Here is an 11,918-nt window from a genome sequence, read left to right as displayed (position 1 = left end):
CGACTGTACTTCATCCATAGATAACCGCTCTCGTCCGCGCCGAGCGGCGCGGAGCGGCCGGGGTGGCTCCCGCAGCGCCCGGGCGCCGGGCATCGCGGCCGGGCCGAGCTCCCGCGGCGAGGACGAGCTGCAGGCCCTGCCACTCTCTTCCTCGGGGATTTGCTCCACATGGTTAGGTCCGGGGAAGCAGCTCTCCTGCGGCCCGGGGCTGAGAGGCGGGCTCCCCGCACAGCGCTGGGCGAGCGCGGCCGCTTCGCGGAGCGCTGGAGGCGGGCGGAGGCGCGGTCCTTCCCCGCGCCGAGCCCGGGAGTCGGAAACGAACATTACACCGCTCTGTGATCAGTGGAAAGGAAGGTTTATTCACAGAAATAGAGCAAAACCTGCTTGAAGAAAATATATCTATATATCTTTAGGGTGAATTACTTCATAGAGATGACTGTCAAAGTCAGTTTTTCTAGGCATCTACATATTTCACAGGTCTCAGACAAAAGATACACACGTGGTAGGTTTTGTTTGATCTCTGTCTTTCCTCTAGTAGCTCTTGAACCAGCAAGGCTCTTGTTGCAGGACACTCGACTGTACACGCATTTAATAAAGTTAAATAGAGTCGGGATCTCTCGGGGTGGAGTCTTTGCTAGGGCTCATTTGGTCTCCTCTGCTCCCGGAGAGCGGCTCTGCCCGTCGCTCTGCCGGGGGCCCGGGGCAGCGGCGGGGCCGCGGCATGTCCCTGCCCGCTTCGCCGCCCGCTCCCCGGCTGCGCCGGGACGCTGCTGGCCCGGCCGCCGGGGCTCAGGATGCCGTCGGGCCGCACAAACGGTTTGTGTTCACCACTTCTTTCAGGTCACTCTCGGGTTTGCCGGCTACCATAAAAGGCCAAGTCTGTAGCCAGGAAAAGACACGGGTGGGAAGGGGGTTACATACGGAAAAATGCACATTGCAACGCTTATTCCGCCAGCGGGTCCAGCTCGGGAGCGCCCCGGGGGATCGAGCCCGCTATCTACCGCCTGAGGCCGCTTCTGGCAGCGCTCAGCGGGGCTCGGGCCGGGGCAGTCGCCGCTGGCTGCGACGAGGACCCTTCTGCCTTTTGCCGGCGGCTGATCCCGCTTCTCCTCCCAGCCGCGGCGGGCTCCCCGCGGGTGTCCTCGGGCCGCCGGAGCCCGGCTGATCCGCCCCGGGAGGGAGGCAGCGAGGGAGGAGGGATCTGCGCTATCCCCAGCGCATCCGCGTTCCCCCGGCACTAACAGCGCGGGCACCCCGCCGCGCCACCCCCTGCCTTTGGTTGTCACCACCCTGGGGGCTCTTCCCCACGGGAGCAGCCCCACGTCCTGCCGCGGGCCCACCGCAGCCGCACTGTCCTGGCGCAGGAGCCGCCCGGCGGCCTCTGCAGCCCCCGGCCGCCCTCTGCTATCCCTTTATCTGGCAGGGTCTGCACGTGTGGGCAACATAAAGGCTGTATGCCTCCTTCGGCTCAGGGGGCAGATTTGGGTGTTTCTCTGTGAGAGGGGAGGGGGGGCTATATTTGGATGGAGTGTTGAATTTGTTTTACTTTATCGTTTTTCCCCATGTTGTTGGACTGACTATTTTGTTTGTACACAAAAACAAAAATAAAAAACAAAAAGAAATCTCCCAGGCCCTTATCAGCTGACACAGCAGGTAATGTCCTTGCCTGGGGAGTCTGGAGCTCAAAAGACAGCTGGATCCCAGTGAAACTTCCCCACATCCCCTCTGCCATCCCTTTATCTGGCAGGGTCTGCACGTATGGGCAACATAAAGGCTGTATGTCTCAAAAGCCCAGGCAGATCTTGCCCATCGCTGATTTGCATCAGTTGCACATATTTTTAGAGCTGGCAACTGGATGTTTCTGGCAGCTGGGATTATTGGGGAGACCCCGGGCTGCTGGGGAAAACTTTCTGTGGGTAGTGGGAGCAGAAGGAGGGATGTCGTGCAGCCCAGGGAGGCTTTGCGGAGTGTACCTGGGGCAGAATCCCCCTGAGCAACGACAGTGATATTTATTTTTCCTTTGCTAGTTTACATGGATAGGAGAAATATCCTGGACCCAGCAAATCCAAGAGGCTGCACGCAGAGCCCCATGAGTTGTGTCTTTTAAAAGCTAGGACTTGAGGATGGCAGGAAATATTAGTAGAGAGGAGGAATAAGGATAAATCCTGGGGTCCTGGGGTTGGGTTCTTCCTAAAACATGCCTTTCTCTCCTCAAATTCCTATAACCACTCGCTTGCGAGTAGAAAGCTGCCATCAACCTGCTGAGGTTTCTCAGGCATTCCTGTGGCAGTAAAGCCCATCCCTGCCTATCTGTGGCCAGTGTGGCTCCTGCCTGTCCCCTGGAGGGGATTGCCAGGAGCAGCGGATGGGGCACAGGGCAGGAGGGCAGCTGGGAGCATGTCCCCTCTCACAGTACCGCTTGCCACCCCACTGGCATCAGACTCTCTGTGAGAAGCACAGCAAAGGTTTCTCCCCTCACATACCCCATCCCAGCTCCTCACCCGCCTCTCCCCATGCACACGCACATGAATTGCCTGGCCCTGGCAGGCTGTGACTTACCAGGTTGACTGGGTGGATGTAGCCGTTTTCATACTTGTCATTGGCCAGGATCTGCCTCAGGTGAGCGATGTAGCTGGAGGCCAACCTCAAGGTGTCCAGTTTGGAAAGCTTGGTGTCTGGGGGCACCCAGGGCAGTGTGGTCTTAAGCCTTGAGAAGGCTTTGCTAAGGACCCTCATTCTTGCCCTCTCCCTGGCGTTGGCAGCGTTTCTCTGGACCTGCTTTCCCTCCTGGCTCACTCCATTTAAAGGGCTCTTCTTGGGGGGAGCTTTTTTCCTCTTTCCCGAGGCCCCTCTCCCCTTCTGAGGGGAGCCATTCTCGCCATTGGATCCCTCCTCGTTGCTCTCGTTGGACGCCCCAAACTCTTTGTTAGTATCCATTTTCAGGCCATCGCACTCCAGCATCTCCACCTCCTGCAGATCTTCCACATCACTGAGGGACCCAGTGGACATGGTCTGGAAGATGCCAAAGGACCAGTGGGAAGGGGGGAGGGGGGAGGAAGAAGGGCAGTTCTTCAAATCTACTTCAAGGCAGTGGAGGAGAGAAGGGGCGCCAGTATTTTCTTCCCCTTCCCTCCCCCCCAGCACTAAGGCGATACCAGACCAGAGAAGATCCCCGCCCTCCCGCCTCGCTACCCTGCTTTGCCTGTGTTTGAGGGAGGGAGTGAGAGTGTGTGAGAGAGGGAGAGAGAGAAAGAAAGCCGAGGAATTTAGTGAGGACACTAGTAATTTATCTGGGGGATAAGAGAGGCGGATCCAGCCCAGGGGAGGGGCCCTGCCCGCTGAGCACACCACATCCCCAATCACAGACCTTTGCACAGGACAGGGAATGAGGTATCCCGGCAAGCCTTTGCCGAGAGCTCGGAACTGGGATTCAGATCTTCACCACTGGAGCAAAGCAACTCACTCTCTCCCCCTGCTCTGTCTTTCTATCCTCCCCCTTCCTTCTACTCCTCCTCTTCTCCTTCTCCACTTCCCTTTCAAGCCCAGGGTTGCTCTCCCCCTCCTTGCCTTCTAGATGACCCAGGCAGCTGGTGTCATGATTCTTGAAGAAAGCCAAAATGGGTCATGAGAAGTGTGAGCAGTAGATCCACCGGCCAAGCCTTCCAGGGAGCTTTGTAATGTGTCCCGTCAAAATGCTGTCCTGCAACCTAATCTGGGGGAGATTTGTGAATGATGATATTTGAGAACGCATCCTGTCCAGCTACTGGTGTATTCCAGGAAGAGAGTGCTCCACCGCCCAGCCGGCAGGGTGGACATCGCCATCACAGCACAGGGGCTGGAGGCAGGATGATCTGACTTCTTCCAGCCTTCCTGGGTGACCTCCAACAAGTCTCAGTCTCCTCTCACTCTTTGAGTCCCCCCAGCTGTGAGCATCCCAGAGCCTGCCCCGTCCGCAGGTGTGCCAGGCGGATGAGACCCTGGTGGTCCATGGAGCCCTGCCAAGCCAAGGGCGAGCCCTGCGCCACTGGGGCAGTTCAGTGTGGCTGTGAATGGGGTGGCAAGGGCGTGGGCTGAGACGAAGGAAAGGGGGGTGCTTATTGGATGGTAGAGATCGCAGAGAAAAACTCCCTTTTCTCAGCGTGTTGTTGCAGAGCAGATGTCAGCGTTTCGTTTTGTTGTAGCCATGGAGTGCTTTGTCTGCTGATTCATGCTCGCTTGAAAGTCAAGGAATTTTGCCTGAGAGATAAGGCCCCTTCTGTGGGAGCGGCAGGGGTGAGGGCATTGGGCTGTACTCTGCAACCTCTGAAACCAAACCTCCCCAATCATTTTACCACTAGTGTGAATGAACAGGTTGCTGTGTAGTTTGAATGAGCAGATGTACGCTGCGGTTATGATTTTTTTGCACGTGTGTATTCAGTCTCTGCTGAGCAGGCTTTTAAAAGCAATTAACTTTGGCCTAGCTCTTCTTCCTCTCTGTGCAAAATCTTCTCCTAAACCCATGTGTAGAGCCCAAAGAAGCCAGTAAAGCATTAGCTTGTTCCCCTACCTCTTTTCCTCCTCACACACTTCCCAAAACCTCACAGGTGCCCCAGCAGCACTGATTTTGAACAGAGGGGGCTAAAGAACTGAGCACAATCTGCACATTGGACTTGTCTGGACACAGTGTCTGATCTGATTGCAGGAGCAACTCCATTTATGCAGCTGCTTACCTGAGTATTCATATAGGTCTGGACAAAAATATACAGCCTGCGATGTCACCATGGCATGCAGTGGCTTTGGAGTTAATTTAAGGTCACCGGAGCCAAAGGAAAGTCTCTTACTGATATGAGTGAGCGTCACATTGGGTTTTCTACATACACTAAACAAAAGCAACACAAACAAACAAGCAGAAATTGTGGAGGGCCAAACTAATGTCTGGCAAGCACTATGTACTATCTGCAGATCAAAGTTTCAGCAAGAGGTAGAGTGTCATTTTTGATAAATAGCAAAGAAATCTTTCCTGCCTCTTGATCCATCTTGGTTCCTTGGCTCATGTAAGCTGGAAGAAAAAGGGCAGATCTCAGCATTAAACCAGCTTTTTACTGTTTGGCTGGAAGATAACACCTTCCCACTCACAATAGGATAAGTACATTAACATAGCATATCTCCAAGCCCTGGGCTCTTGGGAATTCACTAACTTCTAACGTCATGTTATGTTAACTGTGCCCTGTTTGTGTTTTCTCTGTGTATAAACTAAACAGATTGTCAGCATATCACTCCTAATTAATGCATTAGCTTTGTTTTTTTTTTTTTTTTTTTCTTTCTAACATTCACATTACAGATCCAAAATATTACTAATCACCAGCATGGAGATTTATGAGCCTGCTTATTTTTTAGGCCTAATTATTGTTTGTGCAGGTGGAGATTTAAATGGCCATATCCATTGCAGAGATTTATAGTCCAAGTGATTGATGTTAGAAATGAGCTACAAGACTCTTACTGGTGCAAGGATGACAGAAAATCAAGTTGAAGTTGCTTGTGTCTCTAAGCATGAATGACCAGAGAGCACAAAATTCCATCAAAATTTCAGCATCGGAAGCTCCTAGAATAACAATACAACAACAAAAAAATATATACTCACATCCTTTCTATCATGTTTTCTTAACTTTACTTCAGTAATTTCTAAACATTTTTTTTTGTAAAAAGCAGAAGGAATGATTTGACTTCTTAAAAATGGCTTAAAAACAAACGTGTGTTCTGAAAACCAAGGTATGCTTAAATGTGTGTTATGAGTCTTGAGAACTGCCACACATTTTTAGGTTTTACTGACTTACATACATTTTTGAGTCCTCAGAGCCAGTAAAATTGATCTAATATGGACCACACACTTTTGTGGAGACGCAGAACACATTTTTGTATTCATTTTCTGGAGATTTTTGTGTTTGTGTAACATATACTCACACACATGTAACAATATGTGCCTTGAGTCCTTTATACCTACAGGCTGTTACACATACTTTTAACAACATAATTGTCCCATTTCCCCTCTCCAAAGCATGTCCAGCATGGGCAGACCTAAAAAGCTGTATCCTCTCGTCTCCAGGTAGCTCCCAGTTCCTTATTTGTTTATTACATGAGTTGGACCTCTCCTCTTCCAACCTTCCTGCTCCTTATGTCCCTCCTGGCAAGCCCAGGGCTTGTACCCCTTATCTGCCTCCTGGTTTCAGTTCCTCTCCCGTCACCTGAGTTGCCTTGCCCAGTCCTCCTGTCTCTCATTCTGAACTGCAACCCTGCTTTGGGGTGGACACCAACTGGGTGGATGGAGACCAACCCAGTTCTGTGGGAAGGGTAAAGCTGGGATGGTTGCAGCCACCACAGCAATGGTGTGGCCACTTACTTTTCCAGTTAAATGGCTGGGACCACGGAGCAGCCACCAGGTTAATAACTGGCTGGGAAAGACAGATGGAGCTAAAGTTGGACTTTGGAGTGAACTGACTTCTTCATTCATGTTTCAAAACGGAAATTGAAATACTGGCACAGAGACCATCAGTACGAATCAGCGGATGACTTTCTCCTCTGCATTGCTCTGGCTACACAGGAAAGTGCACATCTCTTTTACATCTAATTGAGACCCACTAAGACAGAAGTCATTTCGGACATGGCAGGGGTGTTGGGGGCAGAGATTCGGGGTGCCTGGTCTGAAGGGTGTTTGATGGGAGGCTTATCACACATAGGCTTATGCTGGTCTATGGCAAGTTACACATTTCACCATGGAAAAAATGCTCCACTTTTTATGCCTCCAACCTTCCCTCCCCTGGGCTGGAATAACACAGTAATTTGAGAAAAGCTTTGGAACTCGAGGCCAAGATTTCTGCTAGTGTGTCATGGTTCTATGTAGCGTGGCTTTTTTTTCTTTAATGTTTTGTGTCATTTATCAAGGCACCATATTTTCACTGTATATTGAACAGTCACCCAAGAAAAACCTCGCATCACCCACAGCTGAGGAAAATGGAATCAGTAGCTGTTTTTAAAACTCCTCACCCAAGTACAATACAGGTATTTTCCTATATTTGGAAAATAACCAAGTTACCCACAGGCAGCAAGCTGACCATGAATATTGTTCAGGCAGGTCTGAGAATAATCAGGAATAAAAGTACAGCCAGATCAGTGTTTTCAAGTGGCAATTAAAAAAAAAAAATAAAAAAAAAATAATCTAGTTGCCCTGAGATTTCTCCTGCTCACTCTTGGTCTCACCTGGAAAATAAGTGAAATGGTGGAAGGACTCCAGAAGAATACTTTTACATAACTTAGGTAAAATAATACTAATAATACACTATTTTATACAAATAATACTACTAATAACTAATACTGCTAATAACTAGTGCTAATAATATTAATACTAGTAATGATATAATAATCCTGTGGTGTTTTGTGATTGGATTCTGTCTTGTCCATTGTAGCGGATGGATAGTGCTGGGGAAACGGATCAAAGTTGTTTGTGACAGTGGGGTAGGAAGGGCCAGGGCACTGAAACCCTCCCACGGCTCCTTTCCGGTGCTGTGTGTCTGTTTCTGGTCACAGCTTTGGTTTGAAAGGTAAAAGACATTGTGATAAATAACATAAAGCAATACATAAAGAGAAAAAAATAATGTCACTGCCAAGAGAGTAAAAAGGCTGTCCTAGAGAACTGGCCCAAGAAGCACATATTTGTGTGTGATACCAGCATCCTTACCCCTCCCCAAGAAATCCCAATGTCTTGCTTCAAAGCCTCAAGAAGTCAGAGCTTTTTGAGAAACTGTTGTCTCACATAGTTTATTGTGGGGGAAAAATACAACAATATTTCCTTCTATTCTCATTTAGAAATGTCTGAAATATTTTCTGATACCTAGAATCGAAAAATTTCAGTCTTATGGATTACTGATTAGAAAATGTAACAGCAAATAAGCCGCATTTTCAAGAAAATGTATGTAGAAAATTATGCAGCAGGCGTAATTCCATTTCATGTGACTTTTTAAACCCTGAGATCTCACAAACCCACTAACACTGAAGCTCCAGGAAACAGAGTTCCAAAAAAATTGCTGTAGTAGATATTGAAAAAATATTTTATGAAACTCAAAATATTTAATTCCAGATTTTATATTTTAATCCTTTTTGTCACATGGATGACAAAAATCTGTGACACATATAAATAATGCTCTTGTATACTGCAGGGAGTACCTGTACATGTAATAACTGGATGACTTCTACCACCCTGACTTATGCCATCTGGTACATTTTACTTTGAGTAGCTTCACAAAAATCAGCGGGCTGCTCATAGAGCAAAACAAACCGTATGAACAAGAACTTCAGTAGCTGCCTCTGTAGAAATGAAGTCATGATTAAATATCCTAACACCTAAGAGAGGTACTGTCAACAAGATCAGCATTCTAATCATGAAGGATGCTTCGACTCACTTTGCCCTCCTGTGCCAGGTCTCTGGTGAGGGTTTCTGGTGCTGCTGCTGTGTTGAGCAATGTCCTGCAGAGAACGGATCAGCTGGAAGCTGAGTGCACCAGAAGCACGAAACACGTGAGCCGTAGAGTTTATCGAAGCAGAAACAAGACAGCTAATCCTCAACATGAGCACTGAGCCCAAACTTTCAATTAACTTTTAGCAGACGTGCAAGTGAATCTCCTTTTGCTGTGTGCTTGTAGGAAGCAAACTTAAGTGGCTGAGTCATGTTTGTTTTATAATGCCCATTTATTCCCATACAAAAGGAGACTCGCAGACAGTGAGGAGAGGTATCCTCTCCCATCTCTACTGCAGGGACATTTACTATTCACTGCTTCCAGAATGCATCTCTGAAATATTACCAGATAGTTGACATTGTAAACTGTAGACTCTTTTATGCAAAGGTCAAAAGACAAATATGCAAAAAAGCCAATATATCTTATGCAAAATTATCACTGAAGGATTAAAGTGCAGACATAACTGTTTTATTTTGAATATCTCTTTCCGTGATGTTTCTTTGTTGGCTAATCCTTTCCATTTTTGTGGTTTTAAGACATGATTTGTTGATAAGAAATAAGATCTTTTTTGCCTTCCAATAATTAGCACATTGGATAAAGTTTTGGAAAATAAGAGATTTTTGCTTCAGAGGGAAATTTGGAGAAGAGAACATTTTATAGGGGAGTGGCAGGAGGAATGTAAACTGTTCTGGTGAGCTTTTATTACTTGTATGGTTTATGGCATAATATGCACACATATAGACACAGATTTTCTGAAATTCCTATTCACTTGAAATGTTCACAGCTTCTGAAAGTTGGTTTCCCATAGCATCCATTATTAAATGCAGTAGGTCGGCCTATATCCTCTGTTTCCACTCAAGTGAAACATCCCACGCTGGGACCCAGACTTGTTTTGGGCTGCTTTATACTGTTAGAAGTCAAGTTGGCCACTGTTTGTGCTGTTGGCGGCCCTGCACTCCATTTGTCATGGGGACTTTGTATTTTACCAGGTCTGATAGCTGGCCACACTAAACCTTTAAATACATGTACCTAATGGTAGTGACATCCCAAGAAGTGACCATACATAGCTGGGAAAACATTTGGGCCAAAAATATTGATATAACGAAGCAGCAAACTGGTAATATCCAGCTACTCACATGTACGATTTCACATAGGGATTCACTCAACACAGTAGTTGGCTGAAGACAGTGTATGTTGTATACGAATCTTAAATGGGAACATCAGCTGGCTAGACAAAGAAGAAAGCAGATTACTCTTCCAACTCAAGTGGCACAGAAAGACCACAGTCACTATGCATTTGTTTTGACTGACAGGCCTTATATATGCCTCACAAACTGACACTCTCAAAGCTCCTGGAACATCCCCAAAGTGGGGTCATGGCACTTTGCCACAGTGCAGTCCTCTGGTTTTATGGTGCGTATCATAGTTCGTAATACATATAGAAAATGGTGTTGTTTTAGAAAGTGGTATTGCAAAAGCACATAATAAAAGTCTATTTAAGTAATCTCGAGGAAATAAATTAGCTATAAAAATGAACCAGACGAAGAGTATATAAAGAAGACCATAAATGTGGGTTGCAGCGGAGTCCCATGAGACTGAGAAGGGACCAAAGAACTGAAACTACAGAAGTTAGGGGAGAAAAAGCCCCGAGCATGGACTGTGAAGGCAACCTTGCTCTCTTTCCCCTCCCTGTTCCTCTCTTTTCCTTTGCATATGTGGATCCAGGGTGATGCTCAAACTGCCTAGTATTAGGTTTTAACTGGGGTTGTGACTAACCCAGAAGGAAAGCTGATTAAAGGAGGAAAACAGAGAGATGAGCCATCAGACTTTCTGCTAGCCAGGACTAATAGGACCTGCGTGCTTGTGCCATAATGTCTATTAGCTGCTCTGAGTTCATCCAAAGCAGAAAGGCCAATCTTTTAAAAACTCCTGGCAAGATAAGGTCTCTGTTCCAAAGGACCAACCACTTAGAGCAGCCTTTTTTTTCAGAAAGAGTGGTATGAGACTCAGATATGTATCTGCTCATGTTTTAAGATCAGATGGGATGGCGGCCAAGGGTGGTACGAAGCTAGATATGTTATCCAAAACCTCCTGATTTAAAACGGTGACAAAAAATATTGCGGCTAGCTAAAGGATTTTCATTTTGATGCTTTATTTCAATCTCTGTATCATTTCAGCTTGTTCTGCTTTGCACAGTAGATCCCTATTATCCAAATTTTGCACACTGGATGAAAATAAGGTAGGCTTTTCTTTGTCACACAGGCCATTTGGATGGCACAGCAAACTTACCAGACACCATATACCATACCATTTACCATATATCAAAATGCAGTGTCAGAAATATCTTAATCTGTACTCTTTAAGGACTGAACAAAGATGTATATTTGATCACTATGAGCTGTGTTGACTGAAATTTCCACTGACTGGAAAAATTACATAAATGTGTGACATAGCCTCCACAAGTTTTCTCTCAACACTGGGAATGAGTTCCTCACAAAGGCTTTCCACATACACAAAACCCTCACTAAGGAGCTGTGAACTGCCCGGTGAAACACCCATAGCAATGCACCACATCATCTTTCTTTTTCTCCACCCTCCATGTCCTTGCTCACTGGAGTTTTTCACCTCTCCTTGGTGGTGTGTAGCCAGAGCCCTTTTTGGGATGCAAGCCCTGGATTGTCCCTGTTTTCTTAAGTGTTGGTGGAATTAGCCACATAATTAATGGCTCAGTGATATGTGTAACAAAGCCTTCCTTCTATAATTTATGGTACAAATTAATGAAATTCAGGCTAATTTAAGAGAGTTAGACTCTTCTTTGATTAAGGTTCTAGCCAGAGACTCAAGGTTTGTGGGTTGATTTTCTGCTATGTTATGGGCTTCTTAGGTGACTATAAAAGGAAGATTCTTTCTCCTCCAGCTTCCCAGTGGTAAAAAAGGGATGAGGACACTTCCCTGCCCTACAGAAACATTATGAGGGGCTTAGACACTGTGGTAATGGACACCAAGGGTAGCTAAGATAAATAACCTGATAGTTAGTTGCAAGAAAATGATTGATGCTAGAATACTACAAATATGTTGAAAGCCTAAAATATCTTCGTGATGTCTCCACATTTCTTGAAATGCCTATTAACATTTTTCACTCAGATACCTGATGTTTACATTGGTGCATTTTTATGCTCACAGGTCTTACAAAATGGATACTTGCCTGACTTTGATTTTAGATGAAAGCACTCGTCCCTCAACCTTGTAGTAATTCTGAAAGACAGAAAAGTTGCTTTTATAGGAAGAGAAGCAATGAGTTTTGATGGTGTTAGTGATGACTGACAAGCCAAAAGTTTAATAAACAGATCATGAGTACCATCCTTGGAAACACTATAGCACAAGTAGCAAATCACCATTGACTAAATTACTCCAAAGTCCCCAAGCTCTCTG

The 11,918-nt window shown here is 46.5% G+C and overlaps 1 protein-coding gene across 1 annotated transcript; it reads right to left on the bottom strand.

Moving 5' to 3' along the window:
* Window positions 1-339: 339 nt before the first annotated feature.
* On the bottom strand, window positions 340-3,489 carry TCF21 (transcription factor 21). The gene is made up of 3 exons (XM_065057051.1): window positions 3,368-3,489; window positions 2,560-3,012; window positions 340-879 (listed from the first exon to the last, which is right to left on the bottom strand). Exons 2-3 carry the CDS (start codon window positions 3,007-3,009, stop codon window positions 790-792), a joined length of 540 nt encoding a protein of 179 aa, XP_064913123.1. The 5' UTR covers window positions 3,010-3,012; window positions 3,368-3,489; the 3' UTR covers window positions 340-789.
* Between the last annotated feature and the right edge of the window lie 8,429 nt (window positions 3,490-11,918).

The sequence above is a fragment of the Columba livia genome, chromosome 3 (genome assembly GCF_036013475.1).
Source record: "Columba livia isolate bColLiv1 breed racing homer chromosome 3, bColLiv1.pat.W.v2, whole genome shotgun sequence".
NCBI lineage: Eukaryota > Metazoa > Chordata > Aves > Columbiformes > Columbidae > Columba > Columba livia.
Note: the sequence above shows the minus strand (reverse complement) of the source record. Positions and strands in the feature narration are given on the sequence as shown.

Bases quoted from the DNA above. Each gene is read 5' to 3' on its own strand.
- TCF21 (XM_065057051.1), bottom strand. From the start codon at position 3,009: ATGTCCACTGGGTCCCTCAGTGATGTGGAAGATCTGCAGGAGGTGGAG. The intron at 880-2,559 runs GTAAGTCACAGC...TCCTGGCTACAG, and splicing joins ACATCCACCCAGTCAACCTG to ACTTGGCCTTTTATGGTAGC.